At 55.2% G+C, this 13,144-nt stretch overlaps 1 protein-coding gene across 1 annotated transcript in view; it reads left to right on the forward strand.

Moving 5' to 3' along the window:
• HTRA3 (HtrA serine peptidase 3) overlaps nt 1-13,144 on the forward strand; it is a 52,956-nt gene that overhangs the window by 6,625 nt on the left and 33,187 nt on the right. The window contains exons 2-3 of the mRNA XM_006875307.1: nt 10,816-10,920; nt 12,696-12,918. Of these exons, the coding sequence (XP_006875369.1) occupies nt 10,816-10,920; nt 12,696-12,918 (328 nt within the window). The remainder of the gene's footprint in view (nt 1-10,815; nt 10,921-12,695; nt 12,919-13,144) is intronic.

The following is a 13,144-nucleotide window of genomic DNA, read 5'->3' on the forward strand; positions in this document are numbered from 1 at the left end:
TCTTCTCAGATTATTTTCTCAGTATACAGATTGAACTAAGTATGGTGAAACAATACAACCCTGGTGCACACCTTTCCTGATTTAAACCATCGAGAAATCCCTTTGTTCCATTCTAATGACTGCCTGTTGGTCTAAGTACAAGTTCGTCAGGAACACACTGTAGTGCTTTGGAATGCCCTTTCTTTGTAATGTTGTCCACAGTTTGTCATGATCCACGCAGTCAAAAGCCATTACTTAGTGAATAAAGCACAGGTAAAGATCTTTCTGGTATTCTCTGCTTTTAGCCAAGATCCATCTGACATCGTCAATGATAACCCTATCCCAAGTCCTCTTCTGAATCCGGTTCGAATCTGGCAATTCACTGTTGATGTACTGTTGCAGCCATTTTTAAATGATCTTCAGCAAAATTTTACTTACATGTGATATTAATGATGTTGTTCAATAGTTTCTATTGGGTCACCTCTCTTTGGAATGGGCACAAATATGGATCTCTTCCAAATAGTTGGCCGGTGGCTGTTGTCCAAATTTCTTGGCATAGATGAGTGTCTATAGAACCCTTCAACACTGCAAGTTGAGACTTGAATTTTTCTTGAGTTCTTTCAGCTTGAGAAATGCTGAGCGCATTTTTCCTTTTGGTTTTCTAACTCTAGATCTTTGTACATTTCATTGGCTTCTCGAGCTGCTCTTGGAAATTTTCTGTTCAGCTCTTTTGCTCCCTCACTACTTCCATTTGTTTTAGGTTCTCTATGCTCAAGAGACATATTTCTGAGTGCCTTCCTGCCCAAGGGGTTCATCTTCCAGCGCTATATCAGACAATGTTTCACTGCTATTCGTAAGCTTTCCAGGAGCTAATCCCTCAGCATCGATTGCTTCTTCCTAGTGTGTTCTTAGGTTGGAAGCTCCACTGAAACTTGTCCACCAAGTGTGACCCTGCTGGTATTTGAAACACCATCAATACAGCTTCCAGCAACACATAGTACCACAAACAGACAGGCAAATGGGGTCAGGAAAGACTAACCACTCGAAAATGACATCATGGTTGGTAAAGTGGAGGGTCAGTGTAAACAGGGAGCCCTTGCCTGAGATGGTCGGACACAGTAGCCACAACATTGAACTCAAACATCCCAGTGACCATGAAGATGGCCCAGGACCAAGCAGTGTCTGCTTCTGTGGTCCATGATCTCACCAGGAGTCAGACCTGACTCCATGGCAACTGGCAACATCCTTGCTGTCGGTCATAGCTGGGGCTACTCCCCCATTTCTGGTTCATCTGGCGGGGTGGGGTGCTGCTGAGTGCAGGCAGGAGGCTGTACTTGGCATGGGGGTGGGGGGGGACAAAGCAGAGCAGACGGGCCCACCTGCACGGGCAGATGTTCTAAACCCCTGGCTGCTGCCAGAGCTCGTAGGAAGCTAGGGTGGGAGGAGAAGGAGGCCTCAGGACATGAAGGTTCTGCCGTGGTCCCCGGGCTTTGGTGCTGACACCAGTAGCCTTGTCTGTGTGCAAGGTTCCTTGGTCTGTGTTGTCATTGTCACCCAGTGCATGAGGACCTCAGACTCCCAGGTCTGGGCAGGAGCTCACAGTGCAGCCCCATCCTCGTGGAGGCTGGAAGGGTTAGACAGCTGTGACTTGCGGCACCCCCGTGTGTGCTGGCGTAGAACTATGCTCTGCGGGATTTTCTCGGCTGACTTTTCAGAAGCAGCTTGCCAGCCCTGTCTCCCTTGGTTCCTCTGGGTGGGCTTGAACCTCCCACATCTCAGTGAGCTGCCAAGCATGTTCAGAGACTCTGACATTTCCGACTAGTAACTGAGGCCTGGGAGGGGGCCGTGTGAGTCCCGCAGCCGGGCCACATCACACCTGGACTGGAAGCCTCTCTCCCAGGGCCCAGCTTTCTGCGGAAGGAGCAGCAGGTCCTGAGGCCTGGAGTCGGGGCTGACCTTGGTCTCCAGCCTTCACAGACTGTGTAGTGAGCAGCGTCGCCCCTTGACTGCCTCTCCATCTCAGCCAGAAGTGGGCCATGTCCACTCAGAGCCGCTGCAGACATCTCACACCTGGCAGCTCCTCATGCACCTGGGCCAGGTGTGTGCAGGTGATGGCTACCCACTCCATCTCACTCCATGCAATGGACGGCTGGACCTTCTACTTCCCTTCCTGGGCCTCCTTCTCACTGGACCAGTAACAGGGCCCCCTGGGCCCTTGCCACCCCAGGTGAATGCCCCGTCCCCGCCTTTAGCTAGCACTCAGGACAATGACTCAGAAAGTCTGTCTCTGGCGTCTTGGGTTCATCGGTCAGTGAGCTGCCTGGGTTCCTAGTTCCAGTCCTCAGCTGAGATGAAGGGACCACCCTGATGTTTGTCATGACCCCTCCCCTTCTATCTCACGTCTCTTCCACTGATGTCTCTTCCACTGATGAGTCCTCTCAGCTGGACTTGGAAACATACCCAGCCAGTGACCACTCCTCCTCACCCGGGGTCAACACTGACCTTCCACGTGGCCATCTTCCCTGGGGCCCTTCCTCCACACAACAGTTCAGATGATCTTGTTCATCTGCCCTGTCCATCACTGACAGGGCCCCCGCCTTCTTAGCCCCCAGACCCCTGTCCATGGCAGCTCATACCATCACCTCCTCCTTGGCTTCCTGTCTCAGGACCTTTGCACATGCCAAGTCGGCCCCGGAAATTCCCTTCCTTTCCATCACATGGTTGTGCCATTCCTCCCGTACCACCACCACCTACCTCAGCCTAAATGTCCCATTGCCCCCACAGCAGCACTGACCACTTCTCTAGCCTCGTGGTCACTCCTGGGGTTGTCCCGTACCTCCTCTGTGTCATCAGGCTTGTTCCTCTGAACTCGGCTTTATCTGCACCTCACCTCTGAGCCTGCCAGGTGCATAGGTTCTGTGATATGAATGGGTGCCACGGGGCTGGGGAGCCCCCTTCTTGCACACCGCCAGCAACTGAGCCCCTTGTACCGTCACCTCCACTTGAAAGCAGAGCTGTTGTGTTCTTCTTGTTAAGTGCTGTTGGGTCCGTTTCGACTCACAGTGACCCTGTATAGGGTTTCTGAGGAGCGGCTGGTGGGTTTGAACTGCTGACCTTTCGGTTAGCTTATCTTCCTACAGGGCCACACCAGTGAAGTGAATGTGTCATTGGAGGTCTGTGTAGGGAGGGGTCCTGTGATTTGCACCACCTCCGCCTGCAGCTTTAGACACACAGGCATTGGAGGGGGCAGGGAATCCACTGCCCCGCCCAGGCTATCTGTAACGTGGTATTTGCTGAGCGGCTTGCTGTGTGCAGCACGGAGCAGGTGTGGTCCGGGCTCTGGTTTATCTGTTCAAAAGCTTTGGTTGGCGCTTGAGGTCTGATCTCAGCAGCTCCCTGAGGCTGAACAAGTCTTGGAATTCAGCCATGGGACTCATCAGGCACAAGGCCTCTCGCCCCTCCCTCCCCCTGGGCCCCTGCAGAGCTGAGCTGAGCTGAGCTGAGCCAGGGCTACAGCCAAATGCCTCCACCACATGGGGGAAGGGAGGCAGCAGCCTAGCCGGACCCCCACGGCCTTCCTGCCAGGCCTTTTCCCTTCCTGCTTTATTAGGTCCGGTTGGCCCCTCACATCTCCCTCTGCCCTCAGAACAAGTGCGGACCCCTGATGTGGCTTTCAGGCACAGTTCCATCTGGCTTCTACCTCTGACAGACAAATCGTGCATGGGGACAGAGTAGGTCAGGGAAGGCTTCCTGGAGGCGGCGGGCAGCCAGGAGCACTGAGAGGAGCAGGGCCAGGCAGGGGCTGGAAGGAGCCCTGTCTTCAGGAGATGTGGGTATATACAGTGGGTATAAGGCTACTTGGGGAGACCAGCGCCCCACGAGGCAGACCTGATGAACCTACAAGGGGGTAGGGTGAGGGTAGGAAGCCTCTCAGTGTGGGCAGAGGCCAGGGGTGGCCCTGATAGATGAAGTCCTCCAGAAAGTCCACTTGATAGTTCTGAGTGGGGTCACTGGCTTGGGGTGTCCAAGGGGACAGAGTCCTCAGCAAGAACATGGTCAGTGGGCAGCTGTAGCTGTATCTGCGTGTCTTTGGGGGCTGTCCTTGGGTTGGGCAGATGCGTAATAAGTGCTCTCAGCTATTAGCTGGAAGGTTGGCGACTCAAGTCCCACCCAGAGGTAGGTGCCATGGAAGACAAACCTGGCAGTCTGTCTCCAAAGTCACGGCCTTGAACCCCTGAAACTTAATGCCCTGAGATGATCTTTAAACCTTCTACCAAAATATCCCCTGAAGTCTTCTTAAAACCAAAAATGTAGTTTAATTAGTAAAGAGCATCCGCCTTGAGCTCTGTGTGCCTTCAAAGAACTGTCTCTGGAATCACAGTTGCAACGTCAACTCAAAAGGTTACATGTGAACCGTTATGGGAGTGGTGCCCACAGGCCTAACACACTGACCGACAGACAGACCTGCGTGGTCACGAGGACAGTGGATGCTGTGGGCACGTGTGTCGCTTGAGGAAGGAGAGGCAAGGAGGGAGGAGCCAGAAAGCAGTGCGTGTATAGGGTGCGGGGAGGGGGCTGATTCTGGGACTATCCACTGCTGGCCCCCCACCTGCTCCCCGCTGCTCAGCTGAGGAGCCAGGGGCCCAGAGGAGTCAGCTGGCCAGGCCCAGAGAAAGCCGACCACCCTAGCTCCAGGGTAACTGTGCTCCAAGACCATGCTTGGTGGGGGGTCTCTGCCAGGTGCCCTGTTAAAGCAAACCTCCCTCTCCGGTGTGAGCGAGCGGACCGGCCAGGCCTGGAAGCAGCAACGAAGGATGCATGCTGGTACAAACCTCACAGGCCAGATGGTGGTCTCCCAGGCTGGGTGGCTGTCACCTGGGTCCAGCAGGGTCAGTGGGCCTGGCCGTGCTGCCTCTTGGAACCCCACATCCTCAAAGTACATTATGGAGCCCCTCCGACTGTGTGGAGAGGCCTATAAGGCTCCTGCATGTGGCCTTGAGGGAGCCCCAGTCCCCCACCCAGGCCAGAGAACTTCAGACAGCGGCATCTGCTCCCAAGGGGGCCCCAGGGGGTCGGCAGCCACTCTTCTGGGGGGAGGGGGACAGGTTACGTGAGGACAAACAAGTTCTCAAGAGAAAGACACCGCATTCTGTCTGGGAACTAGGGAGCTAGGGAGGCAGGCGTCCCCCCTGGGGCTTCCAGGCCGCCCAAAGGAGAACATTCTCCCTGCAGGCTGCTGGGGTTCAGACCCAGGCTCTGGGGTCCTGCAGCCACCAGACAGCCAGAGGGGCAAGCTTAGGGAGGAGTACAAGGTACTGGGGGGCCAGTCAGCCTGCATCAGAGCGGGCTTCCCTAAGGAGGTGAGAAGAAAGGTGCTGCTGGCAGAGGGAACCACGTTTGCAAAGACACAGAGGTGTAGAGGCACAGAGGACAGGGCTGCCGGTGGAAGGGACCAGCCCATGCCCTCCAATGAACCCAGTGAGAAGCTGCCTGCGTCCTGCATCACTGATACCCTCCCACTCCCCCACCCCCGGCTGAGTGGCAGAGGGGTCTGATGAGGGTGGGGAGGGGTGGCAGTAGAAGAAGGAACAGTGTGCTCAGAGGTGAAAGAACAGCATGGCTTAGGGGCTAAACACACCACTGGATAGGTCATGCACTACACAGCTGCAGGGGGTACCAGCCACACTGTGCCCCTTGTGACAAGGCCTGTGTGGTGCCTGGGCCTCGGTTTCCCCATCTGTAAGTCTCCCTCAGCGCCCCCACAGGACAGCTGGGAATGGAGCCCCAGCCTCCCCCTCCAGTCCTCCCCTTAGCTCTGAGTCCAGCTGCTCTAGCTAGAACCTCAGGGCATTTGGATCAAGGCTGATTTTTAAGTTAAAAAGGAAGAATGCTAACAGCTGAATCGGGTTGAGAGCAGAGTTGACTTGACAACTTTGGCTGCCGGACAGGGTGGGGGTGGGGCTGTCACAATACCCCAAACAGTCTGCTTCCCAGCCTCAGCCCAGGTTTTCATGTGGAGGAGATGCCCCCCTGACTCATAGTGATTCATCTCCTGTTGGGGGAAGGGTCAGGGAAGGGGCCTGCCCACCACCCACAGAGTGCCTTAAAGTCACAAGACAGCCCCCAACCCTCCAGCTTCTGCCAGTAGAGACTCCCAGCCCACTGGCTCTGAGTCTCAGTTGCCTGGGCTGTGAAATGGGTCACTAAGGCTACCACTCTGAGCATGCTTGCAAGTGAAGAGGGTGGAATGGCAGGGGACTGTGGTTTGAAGACCTTGTCATTCATTCACTCACTCATTCATTCATTCATTCATTCATTCACTCATTCAGTGAAGAGTGGGGGAGCTTGCATGAACCTTCTTCCAGCAGGCTGGTTACTGCAGGGGTATCCAGTGAACCCCTGGTGCAGAAGGAATTCGGGGGGCAGTATGAGTGTCTCTGTTGGGGTTCTGATTCCTGGCTCCCTCCAGGGCCCTGAAAGAGGGTCTGGGACACACTGCTCTACCTTCAGCTGCCCCTGTCCCGTTTCAGGCCTTTCTCACCCACTTTTTACTTTCAGCTCTTATCTGTCTGTAGGAGTCTTGGTATAAAGCACTGTACTACTAGCCATAAGGTCGCTCAAACCCACCAGCAGCTTCTCAGAAAGCTTATACAAGGTTGCTGAGTTGGAACCAGCTTGACAGTACTTAACAACATCTGTCTGTAACTTGTCTACAGTGAGAAAAGTTAAGTCTATGAGGAAGATGAAATGCGCATGGTGTTTCCTGCCCCGTTTTCCATATGGATATTTCACAAAGGGTTTTTTGTTTTGTTTTTAAATCATCACATGTAACATTTAAGGTCACATATTGTCAGTGACTTCTGAAGAGGCCACATTTGAAAAGAACACATTGGAGTGGACTCAACTTCTGCTCCAAACCGATAAAACCAAGCCCACTGCCATAGAGTCAATTCGCACTCAGCAACCCTCTGGGACAGAGTAGAGCTAACCCAGAGTTCCCAAGGGCGTAATAGTTACAGCAGACAGCCAGGCATTTACACAACTGCACCATCCAAACAGCCCCCATCCAGTCAGTCTCCCCCCACTAAGGAAGAAGAGCCTGGGTTTGGGGGCTCGTTTGGGGAGGATCTTGCTATAGAGCAGCCCCCCCCCCCCATGGGAGCAGCAGGTGCTGTGCTGGCCGGCCTCCCCCCTTGGCTGGGGGTGAGTGGGGGACAAACCTGAATTTCCGAGGCTGCAGGTGAGGTCGTTCAGCCCTTGTCTCTGGGTGGCGCTGCACTGGGGTGGGGAGGGTCTTTGCTCCCTGAACCTTAGACTTTGACCCTCCAAACACCCCCGGGATCTCAGCAGGTGTTTGTTAGCATGCGCCCCACACCTCAGACCCACTGGTGTATGAAGGTTTCCTCCAGGAAGAGGACTGGACAGGGAGCCTGCCAGCAGTTGGTGGTTTCATCCACAGGAGCCTCATGGTGGCCAGCAGGGACCTGTGTCCAGCCAAGCCCTGGCCACCCCCAACAGGCAGCCTTTGATTCGGGCTGACCACAATACCAGAATCCAGTGGAACAGCCTCTGCTCTGCACCCCAAGTCCCAGCTCAGGCTTAATGGACAGGCAGGGTTTGGGGGGGCCCTGGCATGGGGGAGGGGCACCTCAGAAGGAAGCCCAGCAATCTGCGCCCAAGACCTCGGGGGCTCATTTAATGAACGGATACAGTGGCAGTAACAAGGGGCTCAAACACCAGCCTTGAGGATCATAGGGGACCTGGTACAACCACCAGCCTAGAAAAAAGGAGTCGTCTCCCTGAACCTCAGCTTCCGCACCTTTAAAATGGGAAACCCACGGACTTCGAGTCGATTTCAATGCACAGCAACCCTTTAGGAAGAAGAGAACTATACCATAGGGTTTCCAAGGCCAACTGCCTCCTCATTCCCCAGGGATTGGCTGGTGGGTTTGAACCAGCAACCTTCGGTTAGCAGCTGAGTGCTTTAACCATTGTACCACCTGAGCTCCTTCTTTCAAATGGAGACATTCCCCTAATGTATACTTGGGTCTAGTTAATAACAGTGTATCTGTATTTGTTCATCCATTGTAACTAATGTATCAGGCTCCATGGCATGTTAATAACAGCAGAAACAATGTGTATGGTTAGGGCTGTTGTTGTTATTATCCTTAGGTGCTGTTGAGTTGGTTACAACTCATAGTGACCCAATACACAATAGAGCGAAGCACTGCCCAGTCCTGCACCATCCTCACAATCATTGTTACACCTGAGCCCACTGCTGCTGCCACTGTACCAATCCATCTAACTGGGGGGTCTTCCTCTATCTCTGATCCTCCGCTTTACCGAACACGATGTCCTTCTCCAGGGAGTGTGTACTTTAGGATGGTGTACTCTAGAACGGTGTACTCTAGGACGTGTACTCTAGGACGGTGTGCTCTAGGACGTGTACTCTAGGACTGTGTGCTCTAGGACAGTGTGCTCTAGGACTGTGTGCTCTAGGACGGTGTGCTCTAGGACGGTGTGCTCTAGGACTGTGTGCTCTAGGACTGTGTACTCTAGGACGGTGTACTCTAGGACTGTGTACTCTAGGACGGTGTACTCTAGGACTGTGTGCTCTAGGACAGTGTGCTCTAGAACAGTGTGCTCTAGGACTGTGTGCTCTAGGACTGTGTACTCTAGGACTGTGTGCTCTAGGACTGTGTGCTCTAGGATGGTGTGCTCTAGGACGGTGTACTCTAGGACGGTGTACTCTAGGACTGTGTGCTCTAGGATGGTGTGCTCTAGAACGGTGTGCTCTAGGACTGTGTGCTCTAGGACTGTGTGCTCTAGGACTGTGTGCTCTAGGACTGTGTGCTCTAGGACGTGTACTCTAGAACTGTGTGCTCTAGGACGGTGTGCTCTAGGACTGTGTACTCTAGGACGGTGTACTCTAAGACTGTGTACTCTAGGACGGTGTACTCTAGGACTGTGTGCTCTAGGACAGTGTGCTCTAGAACGGTGTGCTCTAGGACTGTGTGCTCTAGGACTGTGTGCTCTAGGACTGTGTACTCTAGGACTGTGTGCTCTAGGACTGTGTGCTCTAGGATGGTGTGCTCTAGGACGGTGTGCTCTAGGACTGTGTGCTCTAGGACGGTGTGCTCTAGGACGGTGTGCTCTAGGATGTTGTGCTCTAGGACTGTGTGCTCTAGGACTGTGTGCTCTAGGACGGTGTGCTCTAGGACGTGTACTCTAGAACTGTGTGCTCTAGGACGGTGTACTCTAGGACTGTGTACTCTGCACAATTTTCTGTAAACCCACTAATTACTAACCATCAAGTCGACCCAACTCCTGTCCCATGGTGGCCCCAGGTGTGTCAGGGTGCAGCTGTACTCAGAGGGTTTTCAGTGGTTGATATTTTGCAAGTAGATCACCCGGCCTTTCTTCTAAAGCACTCCTGGGTAAACTGGAACCTCCAAGCTTTCAGGGACTAGCCGAGCACTTCGCTGCAAATCTATTCTACAAAGTAAAATGTCTGCTTTAAAAGGAGACAATAACTCCATCCTGGCTGCATCCCAGGACAGGGAGGCCCCTAAGGGGTGTGGGTGGGTCTCGTGCTGATTGGGACCCCGATGGTAGCAGCTCAAGTCAGTTACGTCAAATTGGGATTTTAGAACCCCTTGTTCACTAAACCCTCATGTTTGGTCATGCTGCCTCATCAGGGTGGGGGCCCTCACGCTTGGTTATACCCAATTCCCACGGCTGCAAGGCTCAGAGAGGGTGAGTGGTTTGCCTGCAGCCACACAGCTGGAAGGGGGTAACTGCTGGCACAGCGATCACTAAGGGTGGGAGCCACTCACGAGCCATCCCAGGCAATATGGGTTCCCATGGCGTCAGCCCATCCGGGACCTGGGAGGCCTTGGCACACGCCCTTGCTGGGAGTCAGGGAGAGGGGCCTCCCACTGCTTGCTCACATGCTGGGGGCTGCAGGGCTGGCTGGCAGCCCCCCTGCTGACTGAGCAGAAATCTGAGCCCAGAAGGTCCTGGGGAAGTTCAAAATCTGCCTGGTAAGGCCTCCTGGGGTGCAGCCAAATCAGACGCAGATGTGGGTGGTGGTGAGCCAGAAGTCAGCGGCCAGCCAGCAGCACTGTGGTCAGGCAGTCGGGAAGCATCTTGGTCCAGTCCACACAAGTCCTGGGGCTGAGTGGGCGTTGTTGCTGGCCCCGACTCATGGCGGACCCCACACACCAAGCATGGCCAGTCCTTTGCCAGCTTCACAGGGACTGGTCCGCTTGAGCCCATGGCTGGGGCCACTATTGTCTTCTACCCCAAGGGACACACCTCCCAGCACTGTGCCAAACCACGCTCCCTTGTGGTCCTACACTCTCATTGGCTGACTTTTAAAAGTCAGTCGCCAGGCCTGGTTTCCTAGTCTGTCTAAATCTGAAAGCTCCACGGAAGGAAACCTGTCCACCACGGTTTAAAATACCGGTGACCTAGCTTCCAGCAACACACAAGCCACCACAGAATGGCACACTGACAGATAGGGGTGCGGACCAGCACTGGGAGGCCCAGTCCCTGCTGTGTGGCCCCAGGCAGATGTCCTGAGTTCTCTGAGCCTCCGGAGTTGGCCCAGAAGAGCCCATTGAGGTGATAATGCTTTGTTCACTGTTCCTGGGACAAGTGAGTCCTCCTTCCCACGTGTCAGGGTATCACTGTGCCACTGCTGCATGTGAGGGGTCCCCATGGGAGCTCAGTGCAGGCGGAGGCTGACTCAGTGTCCAGTGAGGTTCTGGGGTTGGGACCCCTGGATACCTGCAACACCTACATCTCACAAGCACGCCTGGTTCTTCCTGCCAGTATAGGTCTTCACCAGCTGAGCAGCCCGAGATACAAGTTCAACTTCATCGCCGATGTAGTGGAGAAGATTGCTCCCGCAGTGGTCCACATTGAGCTCTTCCTGAGGTGTGTGAGATGCTCCCCTGCCTGCCCAAGGTGTCCCCACATCCCAGCCTAGATCCAGTCCAGCAGCTAGGCTGAAAGCAGAGCAGGGTCTCTCTGTTGACCATCAGCCCGTGGGAAGCCCCTTGTTGTTGGGACTGCTGTCTCCTCACCAGGGGGATTCGAAACTGACCTCACCTCCTGAGTGGACGATACCTGAGCTGTCCTCCCAGGCTCCTGTCACCCACAGTGACGGTCAGCTGTTTTAGTAGGTTCCTACTCCTGCCCACAAATTGGCCAAAATCTCTGATCTCACATCGACTCCTAGGGTCTCTTCCTTCATCCACAGACACCCCAAAAGAGAGAAGCTAAAACATGGCTTCTATGAGTCAGTAGTGCCCCCCTCCTTTGTCCTGACCCCTGGTCAGGGCTGGAGGGCAGCCAACAGCTGGTGGAGGGGACAAGGCTCTGAGAAGCCACCTGGACACTCAGGACACTGAGACGCAGGGGCCAGGCAGTGGTAGGGGTCCCTGGGAACTTGGGGACAGAGCAGGCTCCCAACTGATTAAACTTGTGAGGGTCACATTTGAAGGTGTCCCTTAGGAGGTAAGGGAATGAATGAGGAGAATGTACTTGGGGGCCTCTGTGTGCCCCACACAGGGTCAGAGGTGGCTGATACATCTGGACACTACTGTCCTGGTCTCACGCCTCCCTTGTGGCATCAGGGAGAGTTGGGGGCTGACGCCTGAGGCTTTTCCAAGAACACAAAGCTGATGGGACCCCAGGGTTAGGGCTCCCTGCCCTCAGCACTCTCAGGCCGTCCATGTGTACTATTCCCATTTTCTATCTGGGGAAACTGAGCCCCACCAAGACACACGCCTGTCTCTCTGCAGCACGCTGGCTACCCCGCTGTCTTCTCCGAGGGCCCAGACGTGTGATTAAGGAAATTATAGTCAAGTAGGGTGACACATCCTGTGGCCCTGGCCCTGGGCCAGCTAATGACAGCCTGAGGGCTCTGGTGCTCCCAGTGGGCGGCAAGATCCCAGACAGACAAGATGTCAGAGAGCCCAGAAGTCTCTCAGCTGTGATCCCTGACAGGGGACAGGGAGGCCACTGGCTGCCTGGGGCCCTGTCTGCCCCATGCAGAACCTCTCTGTAGGCCCAGCCCAGTGAACCCTGTCCCACTCTGTGGCCGAGGCAACCCGAGGGACCCGGGGACCCGGGAGAGGTCCCTGCTACTCAACCATAGACAATGGGTCCCTCCCACGTTGGACCCATGCCAGCTCCCAGGAACATCCCCCAGAAAGGCTGGAGTTCCTGCTCTCGGCCGTGGTGAGAACAAACTTTTGCTCTCTGGGACTCTGATGTCAGGCCCTATGTGGCAGGTGTACCTACTCCTCATTCTACAGGTCACCTTGTCTCTGGCACCTGTCAGCCCCTTGTCCCCTGTGCCTCTGGAGGGCCCACGGTGTGAGGTCCAGGGTGGCCCGCCCTCCTATGTCTCCTCACAGAGCAGATAGCACACTGCCTTCTGACCTCACAGGTGCCAGAGGTGTTGGCCCATTGCCCAGATGGGAAGGCTGAGGCTCAGCCATCTGCCTGAGGTGGGATGGTAATGAGGGGCAGGCCCTGGGGCCAGATCACATCTGTCTGGCTCCCAAGCTCCGGGGTCACAGCATGGACGCCTCCGCCTGTCGGCACTGGTGTACCTGCAGATCAGATGTCCCCCTTCATGGTATGGGTAGGTCCTGGCCGGGGTTCCAGTCACCACCCTCAGCGCCTGCCTGTCTCCCCCGCAGACACCCTCTGTTTGGCCATAACGTGCCCTTATCCAGTGGCTCGGGCTTCATCATGTCAGAGGCTGGTCTGATTGTCACCAATGCCCACGTGGTGTCCAGCACCAACACGGTCTCCGGCCGGCAACAACTCAAGGCACAGCTGCAGAACGGTGACACCTACGAGGCCACCATCAAGGACATCGACAAAAAATCAGACATCGCCACCATCAAGATCCACCCCAGGGTGAGTGGGCGTGCGGGACCAGACCACAGCGATGGGTCCTCCCGTGGGCACACCTCTGCCCTGTGCCCAGTGGAATGACGAGTGGCCACCTGACAATCAGTAGGTATGGGACTTGGACCAGGTGGAGTGGACACCTCTGATGTCTCCTGGGCTGGCCCTGAAGGCAGCTGTCCCCATGGGGGTGACAATGACCAGATGGGACACTCTTGGGGTAACACACACACAC

This window comes from Chrysochloris asiatica, unplaced genomic scaffold (genome assembly GCF_000296735.1).
Source record: "Chrysochloris asiatica unplaced genomic scaffold, ChrAsi1.0 scaffold00319, whole genome shotgun sequence".
Classification (NCBI taxonomy): domain Eukaryota; kingdom Metazoa; phylum Chordata; class Mammalia; order Afrosoricida; family Chrysochloridae; genus Chrysochloris; species Chrysochloris asiatica.